Source organism: Zootoca vivipara, chromosome 8 (genome assembly GCF_965207765.1).
Source record: "Zootoca vivipara chromosome 8, rZooViv2.hap1.1, whole genome shotgun sequence".
Classification (NCBI taxonomy): Eukaryota; Metazoa; Chordata; class Lepidosauria; order Squamata; family Lacertidae; genus Zootoca; species Zootoca vivipara.
The window spans coordinates 23921442-23939006 of NC_142591.1; the positions used below are offsets into that span (position 1 = coordinate 23921442).

The 17565-nt window shown below is 38.8% G+C and overlaps 1 protein-coding gene across 2 annotated transcripts in view; it reads left to right on the forward strand.

Moving 5' to 3' along the window:
* Positions 1-16337, forward strand: part of PRP4K (pre-mRNA processing factor kinase PRP4K) — a 28642-nt gene extending 12305 nt beyond the window's left edge. Inside the window, exons 7-18 of one of the 2 annotated variants that reach the window (XR_004693262.3) lie at positions 1069-1142; positions 1779-1869; positions 3537-3684; positions 4956-5093; positions 6678-6831; positions 8768-8882; positions 9698-9849; positions 10586-10672; positions 11791-12613; positions 13142-13779; positions 14545-14590; positions 15466-16337. Coding sequence is in view for 1 of the 2 variants with exons in the window: in XM_035126389.3 (XP_034982280.2) it covers positions 1069-1142; positions 1779-1869; positions 3537-3684; positions 4956-5093; positions 6678-6831; positions 8768-8882; positions 9698-9849; positions 10586-10672; positions 11791-11994 (1163 nt within the window). In the remaining variant the exon portion in view is untranslated. Of the gene's footprint in view, positions 1-1068; positions 1143-1778; positions 1870-3536; positions 3685-4955; positions 5094-6677; positions 6832-8767; positions 8883-9697; positions 9850-10585; positions 10673-11790; positions 13780-14544; positions 14591-15465 lie in introns of those variants that run through there. The other variant, XM_035126389.3, reaches the window with a different exon arrangement.
* The last annotated feature ends 1228 nt before the right edge of the window (positions 16338-17565 follow it).

The following is a 17565-nucleotide window of genomic DNA, read 5'->3' on the forward strand; positions in this document are numbered from 1 at the left end:
AGGCTGACTGAACACACAGTCAAAATTCAAAAACATTTTTGTGCAGTTTTCAGCACGATGTAATACAGCTTTCTTACACATACCTAGATCCCCAAAAAATATAAGTGGTTGGACCCAGACTTAGACATGCTTAGAGTAGACCCATCAAAACTGATAAGACTTTAGTTAGAAGTCATGAAACTGGATCCATTCCAGGAGTTTTAAGCTTGCGCAATTGTGGGTGGGATTACTGTGACTAGATTACTGACTGGAACAGGGGGAAAGAATCCTAATTTGTCAATATTGGCTTAGCAACTAGATACTTTTAAGGGACCACCTTCTTCCGCAAACACCACCACCACCACCCCAGTGTATTACAATCTGCTTTAGGTCCTTCTCTGGGTCCTGTTGCCATCAGAGATGAGGCAGGTGGTGATCAGGGACAGGACTTCCTTGTGGTGACACCCTAACTTTGGAAATCTGAAGGTTTATCTGCTGTAAAGTTTTATGTCATTGTATTACCCAGGTGAAAACCTTAATCCAGATCTTTAGATACATAGAGTTTAACTCTGCTTTTTGCTTGCACTGTAAGTTGTGTAGTTGGGTTTGTTTTAATTTAAGGCGGTTGATGATGAGCCAAATGAGGTGGGTAGTATCCCTCTTCACATGACAGAGGCAGGAGAGCAAAGAACTCTGGGAGGCAGGCACAGTCCCCTCAGTTTTAGACAGCTCCCTGTTTACACAGGGGTTATGTTCCAAGGCACTGTGCACATTGGTGAAATCGTGTATAATTGAAACCTATTGAAAAAGCCTGCAAATACCCTGCTCCACCCCTGTTCTGCCCTTTTAGTGACATTTCAGTGACATCTTTACAATGTTTCCAGGTCACTTCTGGGTTCTGCGCGTATACGTGGTCGCACACACATTGAACACATATAAACAGAGGGCTGCCTATATTTTAATTGTGTTGCAAGTTGCTCTTCAGTCCAGAAGATTCTGAGATCAGAATATTAATGGAGAGATCTGTAGAAATGTTAAGGCTGTCTTGTATTCTTTCTCATTGCTTTCATGAATGTGAATTCTTTTAAGGTTCATCTCAGAAGAAAATTACAGCTCCTGACATGTTCACCGAGTCAGATGATATGTTTGCTGCATATTTTGATGTAGGTAATTTTTGTATAAATGCTTTTTGAAGTGCTGCTCTGTTTTGGTAAAGAACATATATAAAAACTTCTAAAAGACCACTGGATTAATTCCCAGTTGTTTTATCCAATGGTGTCTATAAGTGAGCAGAATGGACTTCCATCTCCACAACAGAAGTTCATATTCCTTTCCTCCCTGCTGCAGCCCACTATGTACCTAGAGGTTAATACCCCCAAAGCAGATTTAAGAGGAGGGAGAGGAAGGGAACTCCCATTGTGTGAAGAAAGGTCTCCTCATTCAATGTTGGGTTTCGCCCTGAATCATTTAAACCATTAACGCTAGAAAGTGATTATTTGACCATTTTCATTGTTGCAGTTGCATTAGGGATAATGCCAGAATTACCCAGCAGAATTCAAATAGCCCAAATAGTAAGATAAACACTCATCAGCTTTAATGAGAGATGCCTAGCATTAATGTTTTTTATGTTCTTTGGAAGTACAGAGTGTCTTTGCCCTTTGTTATTGGGTCTTCTAAAGACTTTTTGTGAGCTGTCTAGGGAACTATGTAATTGGGCAACCAGTAAATAGATAAATTAAAACAGTTGTTTCATAGGTGAATATGAAGGAAAAAGCTAAATGAGATTTACTTTATTTCAGAGTGCACGCCTTAGGGCTGCTGGCATTGGAAAAGACTTCAAAGAAAACCCCAATCTCAGGGATAACTGGACAGATGCAGAGGGGTATTATCGTAAGTATGATTGGTATATCTCATATATATTATCAATTGAGCACAACTGCAGATTAAAGGAATCCTGTTTAAAGGCCAGCAGAATGACATTTTAATGTTGCAGGGCTATCTCCCACATCAAAGAAAATGTGAGTGAATAAAAATATATATATAGTCCACAACTCTAGCTTACATTTTCCCAGTTTTTCTCTGGAAGCAACCATCAACATTCACCATTCAATAGAAACCAGAATAATGCCTCGGAAAATAAGTACATAAAACAGTTCCAGATTTATTTGCCAAACTAGACTCAGAATGTAAACCACTGAATCTCCTTCAGCAATATTGCATAAACAAATACAAAAAATCCACAGGAGAATGGATTCTCTCTTAGTTTTCTCATGTAGGAAAGCAAGTTAATATTGTTCAAAACCCCTGAAAATAAACGTCTTGGTACAGGGTACCTCTACTTACGAATTTAATGTGTTCCAAACGCACATTCGTAAGTCGAAAAAATTTGTAAGTCGAAGCAACCCTATCTAAAAATTCGTAAGTAGAAAAAATCCTATCTAAACTGCATCCAAGATGGCGGACGGAGCTCCATTCGTAAGTAGAAACATTTGTAAGTAGAGGTACCACTGTACTTGATTTGGGTGAAGCATAGAGAACTTGAGAAGTTGGAACTAATTGGGCAGAAATGCGGCTTTAGTCTGGTGCCAATAGACACCCTAGCTTGGTTTTCACCAGTCACCCCGTTTGCATTGCTTGGGAAAGAAGAGGACACATTTGTGTAAAAAGTGTGAATGGAGTGTGAACCTTCCAGCTCTTCCTTGCTGTGACAAAGAATTCCTGGCAATGGTTCACACAGAAGATGGAGACCATTCACACACTTTACTTTACATATTTAAAATGCTGTTTGGGTATTTTGCTCAAATGTTCTTTAAAGAGCATAAGAAATGACCTGCTGGATTGAACTGAAGACCCACAAACCTCAGCATCCTGTTCTCACATTAACTGGCCAGATGCCTAATGGGAAACCCACAAGCAGAATTTTAGTACAACAGCGTTCCCCCCACTTGTGCAGTGGCACATTGCCCTTAGACAATTGAGTTCGAACAGGCATGTTGTAGTTTGCAAATTTGCCTGTACATAGTATCTTCCATTTGTTCTCCTTTAAAGAGTTACCTTGCTAAATCCTCATGTTCTTTAAACTCTCATAGTACTTCAGGGATTCTGTGTTGACTGCTCAACTCAAAATGGAATGCATGGTTCTTTGGATCATAAATTGTAACGTGGGTATTTGGGGAGGAAATACTTTGTATCCTTCCTTCTTTTCCCAAATATGGCATTAAACTGAGTGGAAAGAAGTCAGTGAGTAGCATTATGTATTCATAGAATACTCGGGTTCTAACTGACTTGGGCTCCACCATCCCTTCACTGTAGAAGGTAAGAAGCAAGCTTAGTTATCAACATGTTCTGTCTTATCCAGTTGGGAGGATTTCTCATTTAAACACAGTATTTACATTTCTATCCAGAACAAAGACAAAGGAGTTCTGTTAAAGCAGGCAGTGACCTTTAATAGAAATTGTTATTATGACTGCACCCCATATGCATTTGTGTACAGGTAAATCCTCCTTGATTGATTGATTGGCACTGAAAATGTATTTAACAACTTTTCTTTTCCTCAGGTGTTAACATAGGTGAAGTTCTAGATAAACGCTACAATGTATATGGGTACACTGGCCAAGGAGTTTTCAGTAATGTGGTGAGGGCCAGAGATATGGCAAGAGCAAACCAAGAAGTGGCTGTCAAAATCATTAGGAACAATGAGCTTATGTAAGTAAAAAAAAATTACATCTCAAGACAAAATGGACTAAAACAGTAGTGGCCCTACATGTTTTGCAGAGATGCATGAGCAGCAACTGAAAACTTGCACAATATTCAGGAAGACTGTTTTGTAGCATGTTTTGTAAATATATAGACTCCTGCTATTTGTAAACTACTAACCTGTAGCTGCTGGTTTCAGTAGAGTTGGTGTAAAGAGTTGGTGTTCATCTGCTGGAAGATGGTTTATTGATCTAGTGAAGCCTTCTGTCTGCAGAACAGAAATGGAGGTGATACTGACAATCTCCCTCCACTCCTTTCTCCAGCCCCCGTGCCACCTCCTTTGTTCTTCGAAAACTACTCCAACCCTCTGGAGCAGATTTGGAGAGACATTTAAGCTGTCCCACTGAATTAACCATAACATTTTGATGTCTGTAAAATTCAAGTGCTGTGTATTTCCCCACCATACCTGTACATTTGTATGATACCTGAACGAAGCCTCATGGGGACTTCCTAATTCTGAAAGAGTTGGGTAGGTGAACAAAGTGACCCTAGGAAGGCAGAAATGATGCCAGACTCTGATGCATGCTGGGGCAACTGTGCTTCCAGTTTTCTGTTACATACTCACTTTCTGGGCTATCAACGAGAGCACTTGCTTTAAGTTCCACCCTATTCCCTTTCTACGACTGTGTTCTTCAACCTTGGGTCCCTAGATGTCTAAGGTGGCTGGGGGGGGGATGTATGTTGTAGTCCAACAACGTCTGGGGAGCCTAGATTGAAGAACAATATTCTAGGGATTATAATAGCCCATATTACCTCCTCCTTCCCCAAAGTTCCTATAACAGGATGCTCTCTATCCTCTTGCCTAATCTTTGCAAGCTTCAGTCTTGCATGCACTCAGTCACAGTTGCAAATCAGAAGTTTCTCATATCAGATGAGGTTCCTTCTGCTCTAACCCTTATGGCTGCCTAGTCTCCAGAGCATTATGTGTCTTCTGGTAGTGGCAACGCTTAGGTTCAGATTAATAATAATAATAACTTATTATGTATACCCCACCCATCTGGCTAGGTTTCCCCAGCCACCCTGGGCGGCTTCCAACAAAACACTAAAATGCAATAATTCATCAGATATTAAAAGCTTCCCTAAACAGGGAATTACATTGATCCTTGCAGTTATAATATTGTTACTGTTGCTTCTTTATATATTTCTTTATATCATTTAAACCTCTGCATTTTAAATTGTGCTTGTGTGCTGTATATTATAATAAATGGATTTATTTTCAGGCAAAAAACTGGTTTAAAAGAATTAGAATTCTTGAAGAAACTCAATGATGCAGATCCTGATGACAAGTTCCATTGCCTGCGATTGTTCCGGCATTTTTATCACAAGCAGCACCTTTGTTTAGTATTTGAACCACTCAGGTAAGGTTTAAAATAATGCTGTTTAGACTATTTATCTTATTGCCCTGTTCATCTCTAACTGAACATTTCAACATTTCAAACTAAGCATTGTTTGAAAGTTTCAGAAGTAGTTCTTCCTCAGCATATAATAGGATATTCTGGAATAGGAAATTTGAAAAAGAAATAAGCAGAATGACCTGACACGTCAAGTTGCAATTCGTTCCATCAGAGACGGTGTCTATTAAAGCAGAATAGTATCAAGAGGAGGAGGTTCCAAAACTATAGAATTATCCTGGCATTAAAATTAGAAAGCCCCACAACAATATTTATGTCGCCCCAGCTTCTTCTGGGGAGGAAAAAACAATACATTCAGGATTGGCGAAGTCCATAAAAATCCAGTTGCAGCGCTTACAAAAAAACTTAGAAGTATTTATAATAAGACTAAACCTTAACACTATAGCATACAGAAACAGAACAAAGAGACAGAAAGAGGAAGTGAGTAAACCAGGCTCCTCCTGGCCTGACTATAATAGTCAGCATGACCTTGACAGAAAGAATAACAGAACCAGTTTAAACTTGCTGTATTCAGCTTCCCAGAAGGTATAACCCAAACAACAGAGAGGGTATAACCCAAACACAGAGAAGCTTATTGAAACTTCTTGAACTAAGAAGCAGAAGAGGAAAGATCTCTACACATGAGGTCAATACTTTCTGTACTAAGAAATGCAAACTGACAATTTATTCATTAAAACATAAGCTAAAAAATTTTTTATACACACACGGGTTACTTTTAATTCCATGTGTACATGGAATTGGGAGAGTTAAAAGTAGTGTTAGTGTTTTCTCATAGAAGGTAGAACACATTAGGAATCTTTTGATTCCGTATCCAAAACAGAAACATTCTTTTCATGTAGGGTGGGTCATTTCTGTTCTGGAAATCAAGGTTCTTTGCTGTTACTTCATGTGTGTGTTAGAAAATCAATCTCTGAAGTTGCTAAGAAATAGCTCTATTCAGTTATAAATACAAGTAAGTTTTCTCAGAGTTATTTGCTTCTAAATCATTGCATGCCTGGAACAACTTCCACGAGTGCAATGGAGCATCCCCCCTTTCCCTTCCTCACAACCCCCAGATCTGCTCTGAAGAGTTGAGGATCCCTCCAGAGCAGATCTGAGGGTGTGCAAGGGAGAGGAAGGAGGAGTAAGAAGTTCCACTGCACACGGATTAGTTGTTCCATGTGCACAATGATTTATATAGATGCAACTCGCAATCTGCCATCTCATGTTCAGCTAATAGATTTTCAGACAAATGCTATCGCTAAGTACAGTACACCCTTTTCAAGTAATTTATGGGCTGAAATGGTGGGGTATAAAATATCTTTTAAGATTTATATTTTTATCTGTGATATATTTATATGATACAGTGTTATAAAAATAGTTTTATAAGTAATAAATAAAGTTAGTGTTATTTAAAAAATGTTATTACAAATTGACTTCTATAAACTTTCTGTACATTGAATTACTATGCATTTCTATTTTTAATGTGTTTGACATTATGTTTCTTCCACCTTCTGCTATCCCCATCTGTGGTGTGTCTCTTCAATTTAGTATGAATTTACGAGAGGTGCTAAAGAAGTATGGAAAAGATGTTGGCCTCCATATAAAGGCAGTACGATCATATAGTCAGCAGCTGTTCCTAGCATTAAAACTTCTTAAAAGATGCAACATCTTGCATGCTGATATCAAACCAGACAATATTTTAGTAAGTAATATTTTGTTATAGCCCTGCAAAGTTTTGGGAAAAGAAAATACAATACCCTATTTACATTGTGTCAATTTCTATGACATTTGATTCTCTCTCTCTCTCTCTCTCTCTCTCTCTCTCTCTCTCTCTCTGTCTCTCTCTCTCTCTCTCAAATGGATTTTATGCTGAAAAATATCAGTGACTGGTTGATTTCTCCCCAACTGCCTGATCATGGCTACCTCCCCTGGTGCCCCACAAATGCTCCCCCCAAGGAGGTCCTGTTGACTGGTTCTAGACTGTGTCCCTGGAGAAAAGAGGGGAATCCACAAAGTCCGGGAAGAAGCAATTTCTATGAATAAGATCCAACCCAACTTAGTATAGTAATATAACAAATAAGAGCAAGTTTAATCAAGCTTGCATTCCAAAATAAAGATGTGCCATAGCTTAGGACTGGTCTTTATGGAGAACCATCCCTGTGGAGTGGATTCCCCTCCCTAGGTCAGCTGTAACATATAGAGCTCTCTCACCGTATGGATTGCTCCTATTACACAGAGAGATTCCTTGCTGCTGCCGCAACCACTCTCTTAAGCTGTCTTCACATTACTTGTAGAGTGGCTGGGGAAACCGGCCAAATGGGCGGGGTATAAATAATAATAATATTGTTATTATTATTGTAGGAGCAGTCTACTTGTCGTTTTAAGTTTCAGTAGTTTCCTGGCAACATTGGGATTCTAATATTTAGTCAGTGCTAATTGTAATACGCTAGCTAGCATTTTAATGTATAATTTGGTATTATTTTCATAAGCTACTTGTGCACCTACATGATAAATTAGCATTCCACAGAAAATGCATCACTGGCATAACTGCCTTTGTATCAGTGGGCACACTTAACTCCAACCCCCTGACAGTTCCAGCAGTTCTTTTGCATAAGAAGGAACCATTTTAGTCATGCATACAGTTACAAGGATGCATGGAATAAGGACAGTAACCCACTCTGTGCAAACATTGTACAGAACAATTTTTGAAAACATTTGGGTATCAGCTGCTGGGAAGTTAGCTATATAGAACAGGGGCCAGCAACCTTTTTCAGCCGTGGGCCAGTCCACCGTCCCTCAGACCATGTGGTGGGCCGGACTATATTGTTTTTTTGGGGGGGGGGAATGAACGAATTCCTATGCCCCACAAATAACCCAGAGGTGCATTTTAAATAAAAGGACACATTTTACTCAGGTAAAAACACCAGACAGGCCCCACAAATAACCCAGAGATGCATTTTAAATAAAAGGACACATTCTACTCAGGTAAAAACACGCTGATTCCCGGACTGTCCGTGGGCCGGATTGAGAAGGTGATTGGGCTGCATCCTGCCCCCGGGTCTTAGGTTGCCTACCCCTGGTATAGAATCTTTATTATAATAGATTGACAACCACAAAACATAGATTGGATCCTGAGCAAAATAATTCAAGTGCGAACTGTCTGTGAGGTGAAGTACAAATTTATTTCACATGTTTCTTCTTCATGATGGTCAGGTGAATAAATTCCAGTTTTACTCAACAGATGTCAGTATTAACTGCAGAGTAAATTCCTTTTATCTCTAGAAGTTACACATTCTTTCAGTTTTTTTTACATTTATAATTTTTAAAAGATGCCAAGTACAAAATAAAGCTTCTGGATCAGACCATGGGGCTATTTAGTCACAGCATCCTGTTGCTTACAGCGGCCCAATCAGATGCTTCCAGAAAGCCCATAGCAGAGCATGAAGTCACAGCATTTTCCCAGCACACAGTATTCAGATTCACCTTGCGTTTGAACTCTATTCTGTTTTTAAACAAAATCAATATTAATATGTGCTAAATACATATGCTGAACTTCTTAAAGGTTGGTGGTTAGTTTGCACAATCAGTGTCATTTGCTACTTTCTCCACTAAGTACAATTCTTGTTGCTTTTTTTAAGGTGAATGAATCTAAAACTATTCTAAAACTTTGCGATTTTGGGTCGGCTTCACATGTTGCGGACAATGACATCACACCGTATCTTGTCAGCCGATTTTATCGTGCTCCTGAAATAAGTAAGTCAATCTACTCTGAGATATTCTTTCTTACATTCAAATTCTGCAGTTAATGTTGATTTTAACTTTCACATTTATGAAGAAGGACCGCAAAAATTGAATTTTATACTTGACAAAATTTCTTGATGCGGTCTTAGATTTTAATAGTTATCGATCAATCAACCAACTAGCATAGGTGTATGGCAGGCTAGTGTGAGAAGGAGAACAAACTCCATCTACAAGTTTCCTTGGCTTTTGGTTTATCAAGTCCTCCCTTACTGGGTCCCCTCCTCCCTCCTTCACCAATGTCTTTTGCCACTCCTCCTTTTTCAAGGTTCCCTAGTTGCTTCTTCCCCATTTTCCTTTCACTTGGTTGATACTGTCTCCCCATCTCCTTGCCTAAGCCACTTTGTTCCTTCCACACTCTTGCCTCTGACATTCTTTTCCCTCTGCATAACAGATGATGAGATTGGGAATGGAAACTTCTGTAGTATATTGTACTGTATTATCTACTGCTACACCATAAAATCTGTGTTCTACAAACTTTTTCACCCCATCTCTTTTCACCTCCCATCTGACACTCTTGATTTGAAAGAAATTGAGGCTGGTGTGGAGCATCACTGATGGATGAATTTTGAAGTTTAGAAAAGGATATGATGGCAATAATGTGTTACTCATTTTTATGAGCTGAGTGGCACGGGAGAAATATCGTAGATACTGCAACTCATTTATTCTATTCTTTTTGTGGCTGGCTGATCCTAGAAAAGTGAGTGACCTTAACTTAAGTGTCATTTTGTACGATTAATGGTTTTAATTTTACAACTGTTCTCCTTCAGTTATAGGCAAAATCTATGACTACGGTATAGATATGTGGTCTGTAGGCTGTACATTATATGAACTTTACACAGGAAAAATACTGTTTCCTGGGAAAACCAACAATCATATGTTGAAACTTGCTATGGACCTCAAAGGAAAGATGCCAAACAAGGTAAAGAAATAAAGTACTTGTAAAGATGAATAACATTCTAGAATTTTCCCTGATCTTGTAGGAATCTTGTAACTTCCAAACTTGCTCACCCCGGCCCTAAACTATGGTTTACAGCCTGCAAATATTCTTTCTAGTGGAACTTCCCAGTAACTAGAGTCTGTGGGTGGAACTCACCATTGCATGAGAGGACTTCTGCTTGCAGAACAGCTTTTCACCTTTCTTTCCTCCCCACTGCAGTTCCCTTTATGCCACCCTCTAGAGAAGACTGAGGATATGCAGAGGGCTGCAGGTGGGAAGAGAGGAAGATGAAGTCTTCTTGTGTGAGCACAAATGCATTCCACTCACACACTGAGAGTATGGGATACAACAGTCTATCGTTGATGCAAATGAAAAAGACATCTCATTTTTTATTGTAGATTTTTTTCTCTCTCTGCAGTGATCTGAAGAAATAGAACGTAATGACCCTTGATGTTTTCTGGAAGTAACGTGAGGCTTTTGATGTAGGCTTGTCTTAGTTTTCTGGAGTTAAATGTGTAGAGGCCTATTTTAAGATGCTACCTTTTTATCAGCTGAAGATTTCATATGCCCTAAGCTTCTGAAATCTCTGTAAAATAAAGTGCACTTTATTTTTGAGTTTGCCTACATGGTTGAAATAAGCCTTTCTCTTTGAGATTATTGCTTTCATGATTTATACTTGTGCACTTTTTAAGACTTTCAATTTGCTTTCTACTTTCAGATGATCCGAAAAGGAGTCTTCAAAGATCAACACTTCGATCAAAATCTCAACTTTATGTACATAGAGGTAGATAAAGTAACAGAAAGGGTAAGTCTGAACTACACCAAGTAAAATGCGATGTTCTGTTTGGAAATTTCTCGGGCCTTTTTTTAAAAAATTAGAATTTGGTGAATATGGTTGTTATATAAATTTCATAACTTTTTGTATGAAGGGCTTGTTTTAAAACTCATTGACATACACCAAACTTGGGAGAGATCAGTACCCATATACAGTACAGCATATTCTTCAAATTGGCAGCAAACATATTAGCATAGAGCATCCCACATGAACAAATACATGAAGATTGTATACAACTGGATTGGTTCAGCGGAATACCCAAACTATTCACTAATTGCAGATTTGCAGCAAAGGTTGAAATACTTTCATCCTTATTTAGTTTAGAGAAAGCAGCCCACGCAGTACTGAAAACACTGAAAGCTCCTATTTGGAGGGTACATTCCCTTTATTTCCCCAAGGTGAACCCCAATTTTCTCTTCTAGTCTAAAAGATCTACCTTGTTAAGGTAAGATGGGGGGCAAAAGCTGTTGTGATTGCCGTGTACATTGATGTTAAATGGTGAACTGTTGAATCTGTGCACTGAGTAGCTTTGCTTTCAGCCTCAGTTCTGCAGGGTTGATTTGACATGAGAGGGGCTTAAGTTAGTGGTGGTCGAGGAAGGTGGGGAGTAGAGAAGGAGAAGCTCAAGTAAGTACAGCAAATGATGGATGCTCACCCATTTACAGTGCTGTTCACAGGCATAGCTAAGAGGTGTAGCTCTCCTCACCTTGGCTGTGATCACATGGAATAGTGATTGGGTGCTGTGAAAGACTTCAGAGAAAAGATTTTCACAGCACAGCAATAATCAGCTTTTAGCTGGGTGGGAAGGCTGCTGAACTAGGGTGCATGCAAAGATGTTTACTTAGAATCCGATTAAAGTTACTAGTCCTTTCTCAATTTCCATGAAAATGCTAGCACTTTTCACCTAGCATGATCCATAATATAAGAAACTCTGCAGTCCATAATATAAGAAACTCCATTTAGCTGTTGAATGTAATAGGCTCCTTTTAAAATAACGAAGCACTACCATAAATTGGAATGTCCATATACTATTTAATGGCTTTATTGTTGCCTCAGAAATTGAGTGCTGGATGCCCTTATCTTTGTAGGAAAAAGTAACTGTCATGAGCACCATTAATCCAACAAAGGACCTGCTGGCAGATTTAATTGGGTGCCAACGCCTCCCTGAAGATCAGCGCAAAAAGGTTCACCAGCTGAAGGACTTGTTGGACCAGATCCTCATGTTAGACCCAGCTAAACGGATTAGTATCAACCAGGCTCTGCAGCATGCCTTCATCCAGGAGAAAATTTAAATCCAGCGAAGATGTTCAAAGGGTTTGACTAGTTAATATACAAAGACTGATGCAATTTCACAGCAATTTATAAATGTACATATAGCATATAAATAATTACCCTGCAAAGTTGAGGAAGAATGATATATTTGAATTAACACCAAGGCGGATATTTCTTTTAGAAATGTTAGAGTAAATCTGTTTGTCTCTCACATGAAGATTTTTTCACTGTAGAACTGTTTTATTGCCAAGACTGCACAGAAATACAATGTTAGCGTATATGGCTGCAGTTCCCAAACATATATATATATATATATATATATATAATATATATATAAACACACACACATGCTCTCTCTCTGTCTCACCCTAACTAAATGCAACAAAGCATCTCTTAAAATATCAGTAAGACTGGGTGGTTGATTTTGGTTTTTAGCAGATTTGGCTTCATTTTGGTCTCTGAAAAATGGCCAGCATAAATGCTGTTTATATTGCATTTTCCTAGGTGTGTGCGTGCAGGCCACAGCAGCATGCCCTTGGTGTAGTCAGTGCCGAAGGGGGTCTATTCCTTCTTGAGCCTGCCCGCAGGGATGGTCTCCTCTTTTAAAGCAGGTTGTGTACAACTTTCAGTACACTGAAGGTAAGCTAAACCATCAACATCACTGACGTTTAAGATGTTAATTGTACTGGAGCAACTGACAAATGAGGGTCAATAGCTTTGTGGCAGAATTCCCTGCATGTTTTTATAATTGATCTTGTTTTTTTGTTTTCTGGCATTACAACTGGCATAATTCCAACTTCTGTTTGATCATCACATTCAAAGAAAAAAAAATGGGGTGTGTGTGCACTTGATGGAGAGAGCGCCTTCAGTGTACTGTTTATTACTTTCACTTTAAAAAAATCAACTTGCTATATATAGACTTTATACATTTTGTTAAATGCAGTTCACTATGGCATAGAGCCAATACTTAGAGAAGTTTTCATTTCCTAATGACAAATGCCGAGCTCCATTTCCAAAAGTCCTTATTTCATGGCCAGATAGAGAACACCATAATAAAGATTTTTTAGCTACTTGTATGTCATTTGAAAGTGTACTGCTTTATGCTAAAGGTGTTTTTCATTTGTTCATTGTTTTCATTATTTGTGATCATGTTGTCTTTCAATACAGGCATAAACCTTCCACTCTTGAACAAAGCAGCTGCTTTTTAAAAGCGGTAATTGCTTCTTTACCTTTTATTTCTTTTGTAAATGAAGCTTTCTTTAAGAAATGTGACTTTAAAGTGTTGTCTCTTGCATAAAACAGTTGACATTCACTTATTGTAAAGTGAAGATTGTTCTGCTGCATGTAAAGTGGACCATGCAGATTTCTGTATGTTTTCAGTATGCATCATTAGATAATAAAGTCTTTTGTGAACAAGGCATTGGTAGCCATTTTTAAAAGATTTTTGTCTCCAGTGTTGCCGACTCAGGTAATCGCATCAGTGGAATCTTTCATTTTTGATAGTCCGTTAATTAAAGCAGTTAATAAAAGATGTGGCCCATTGAAAGAGAAATTAGATTCTTAATTATCCACATTTCAGTTTAGATACTACCCCCTGCACCCTACAGATACTATCTACTTTCATTGTAAATTTATTCCTGTAGGTTGTTGGATTCGAATCAGGTTTTAACTAATGTTTGTGCTGTTTTTCTTACTTTTCCTTTTTGATGGTGCTGAGAGAGACAAGGAAAGCAAGTCACAGGCCACTCAACGCCTACTCCAGGGGGTCTGGTTTGCTGAGACACCAACTTCACCTTCCTAACAAGGTTATTTCTGACAGCATGTGTAGATAAACATTTAGCAACAACTTAAACAATAGTTCCTTGTTCAACATGAAGGTACCAAACTCAGTGGATTAACGTTTACCGATCCAATTCTTGCATTAAAAAAACCAATCCACGTAATATCTTATTTGTATGTATTTCATGTATGTTGCACAGGTGTACAAAAACACCCCAAATCATGAAATTCTGTAAATAGGATTTTTGAAAATCCATTTAGGCAGATAATTGCATCCAGTTGTGCGCATTTAGTACAATCGGTCACGCTGCTTGCCAAAGGGGTGATCTATCCCCCCTCCCCATGTTAAAAAAGCACACTACAAAGGAGGCAAGTGATATTAACCTGCCTGTCTTGACCCTCTACCCTTTTTCTTCTCCAGTTAAAGTTACTTTGAAAGTAGCAAATCTGTTTCTCTGTCAACTTACTTAAAATGCTTCTTGTTTGTGCAGGAGACAGAATGCAGCTTTTACTCTCACTGAAATGAAGAAGTAGATTACTTGGTAGTTATTTGCACACAGCAGTGTGGCGCGCACTGCTTTGGCGACACCTCCAGGCTATCTTGCACGCCGGGTGGCATTCTGACACAGATTGTCATAAAATTCTATTGCCTCCACCATTGTTCCTTGCCCCCCCCCATTTACAACTAATGAAAAGAGTTGGTCATGTCAACTCCTGTAGCAGCTACCAGGATTTGTAAACAGTTCCTAAGAAAAACAAAGTTGCTTGTTTACTTGTTCTTTGTGTTATAGGTGCCGCTCAAATGAAGATGATGGAAACCAGAAGACATGAACAAAGGTTTCTGTTCTATAAAAGATATGAAAAACATTCATTTAGTTATGTCTAGTTTTTTTTTCTGTTCACAGCACTGAGATATATAGGCTTCATTTACACTTTTGCCATTCTGGCAGTTCTTAGCATAGTACCGTTGTGGTGTTTTTATGTAAAATGTGTCTGTTTCATCTTTTGGGTGATGTGATTTTGTTGTGATAAACTTGAGATAGGCATGGTTAAATAAATATTTTATTTAATACATTTTTATTGCACCCTTCCTGCCAAAGGAGCCCTAGCGATAAGCTAACAGACGTACCATTTAAAATTTTGCAAGCAGGTATACGCATACTGCAACATTAATTTATCCCAGAGCATTATATTTCTTTGACTGCAAAATATCAATCTTACTTTGGATGTCTCAAAGTGTTAAGAAGAAGTCAGACCTTTGCAGAGGATGGCTGTATGGGTGTGTACCTGAAAAGCCAGCAGAGATTCTGGAGGTGTAGACCAGTTTTTTTTATAACTCAGTTCAATATCCACATTGTAGTGGGAGATCATAGAACTCTGCTTTGCTTCTCTCAGCAGCCCAGTTTAGACTTTTAAGTGGAGCCGCTTTCTGATGGAAACTAGACTAAGCTTAAAAAACAAACAAACTGAAAGCCACAGGTCAGTCAAGCCACAGGTCAGTCAAGCAAGAATTAAATATACTGCTTTTAGCAGGATATTTACTGTATCAATTGCAACAGTTTGGAAATGTATTTTAAGAATTTCTTCTAGTTCTATTTATCCTTCTGCTGCAGTGTAGGTTGCTATGGCACACAAGGTTGTTTTGAAATGTCTTTGATATATCTGATACTGATTTCTGCCTTTGCTAATCATGTGTTTCCCTTCCTGTGTAGGGTAAGTGGCAGAAAATTTCTGAGAAACATTTGCATGGATTGAAGTTTGCTCAGGAGGCAGATCAGACTATGAAAATACAGAAGGCTGATATCTTTGTGAGATTGATGAACAGTAATGAACTTGTGCATCAAAAAGTGAAGCAGTGGTTTAAGATAACTATTTTTACCATTCATTTTTGACATTTGATGAATAACGAGCTTATTAAAGTTTTTTTTAGTGTTTGCTTATGCCGAGTTCTATTGAATATTAAATAACAATGCAACAACACATTCCTAAAATGTGCTTCTAACCATGTAGTATGATCTACCTGTTGTATTAGTCTGGTGGTTCAAAGAATAAACACCATTGCATTGATTGATTTGCCCAAAACCACACCACATTCACCATTCAACTGGAGTGAGTTGTTAACACAAGCAAGGAGTAAACCTTGTCACCAGCCACAACACTGAGTTAACAGGAAGACTCTGTAAGTTTATCTAAGACCTGTGGTCTTCCAGATTTGGACTCTCAACTCCCATAAGCTCCAGCCAGCATGTTGAGTGGTCAGGATGATGGGAGTTATAGTGCCAGCCACATCTGAAGGGCCACAGGTTCCCCATGCCCAATCTAAGAAAACCTCCATAATGCCTGGGCATTGTCACATTTTGAGATGCATTCGTTTTAGTTCAGATTGTGGATAAGCACAGGCTTGATCTCTGTGATAATGTGTTTTACCACAAACCTAACATTGATGAACATGGTAGAAGTTATTCTTCTACCTAGAAGTTATTCTTTCACTTCTGCTTTTCATTATAGTAACTGTCAAGGTTTTACTGCCATTAATTCCTTCTTGTGAATGAAATTACTAATAAAATGAAAACTATATAAGCTACAGCTTTGAGGGTTGTTGTTTTCTTTACAATCAAGCAGTGTTGAAATTTTATGGGCTTTTATCCAGTATTATGTAAGTACACACAAGGATATTTCCCTTCCCATTTCTCCCCTACACCCCCCCCCAAAAGGCTTTCCAGGAGGTCAGGGGTGGTGGTGGGCTCAAAATCAGGAAGAGGAATCTTGTCCCAGAATGCTATTTTATTTCCTCCACTCTTTTTATTGCACCTTCATTCAACAGTCCACAATGTTCAGTAGATTCTACCTGACATTATGGCAAGCTTTTTGGCAGGTACAGGAAAATATATACAGTCATACCTCATGATACCGCCGCTTCATGTTGCGTCTTTTCAGGTTATAGACACGCCAAACCCGGAAGTCCCGGAACGGGTTACTTCCGGTTTCGGCGCGTCCGTAACCTGTGCCCATGTGCCAGAAGCACTGCATTGCGCCACACGCATGCGCAGATGCAGCACTTCATGTTGCGGCCTTTTCATGTTGCGAACAGGCCGCCGGAACGTATCCTGTTTGCAAGATGAGGTACCACTGGTACGTCAGTTTATGAACTTAATCCATTCCAGAAGTCCGTTCTTTAACCGAAACCGTTCTTAAACTGAGGGCGCTTTCCCTAATGAGCCTCCCACCGCCAGTGCCCCTCCACCATTCAGATTCCGTTCTTAGACCGAGGTAAAGTTTTCAGGCCAAGACACTGTTTCTGGTTTTGCAGAGTTTGTAAACCAAATCGTTTTTAAACCGGACTGTTCTTAAACCAAGGTACCGCTGTATATATATTGGGGAGCGGATCATGCCTCATGGGCGCATAACAGATACAACCCAAAGTCAGTTTACATGAAAGGAGGGAGGGCACGTTACTGTTAAGAAGGGTTTAGAGAAAATGCTGTCTTGAGAACACAACAGTATTGCAAGCTTATCTAAAAATACAAAAAAAATGTAAACCTCTTCCGAGACTAAATTAATAGAAAATGGTTCAGAACTCCCACATTTTCTCCCTAGACCTACATGTGTATGTGCCAATTGATGGTAACACTTAATGCATCTGATAATGGTCTCTCTAGTCCTCGGAAGCCTGTATCACAATAAATCTGTTAAGTTTTTAAAGTGCTAAAAGTCTCTCTTGTATCTGAGTGAACATCACACTTCTAGTATTCTTCAATAGAAACATACTACAGTATAAGTAGAATATGAAAAAACTGCTTTCAAGTTTTTTT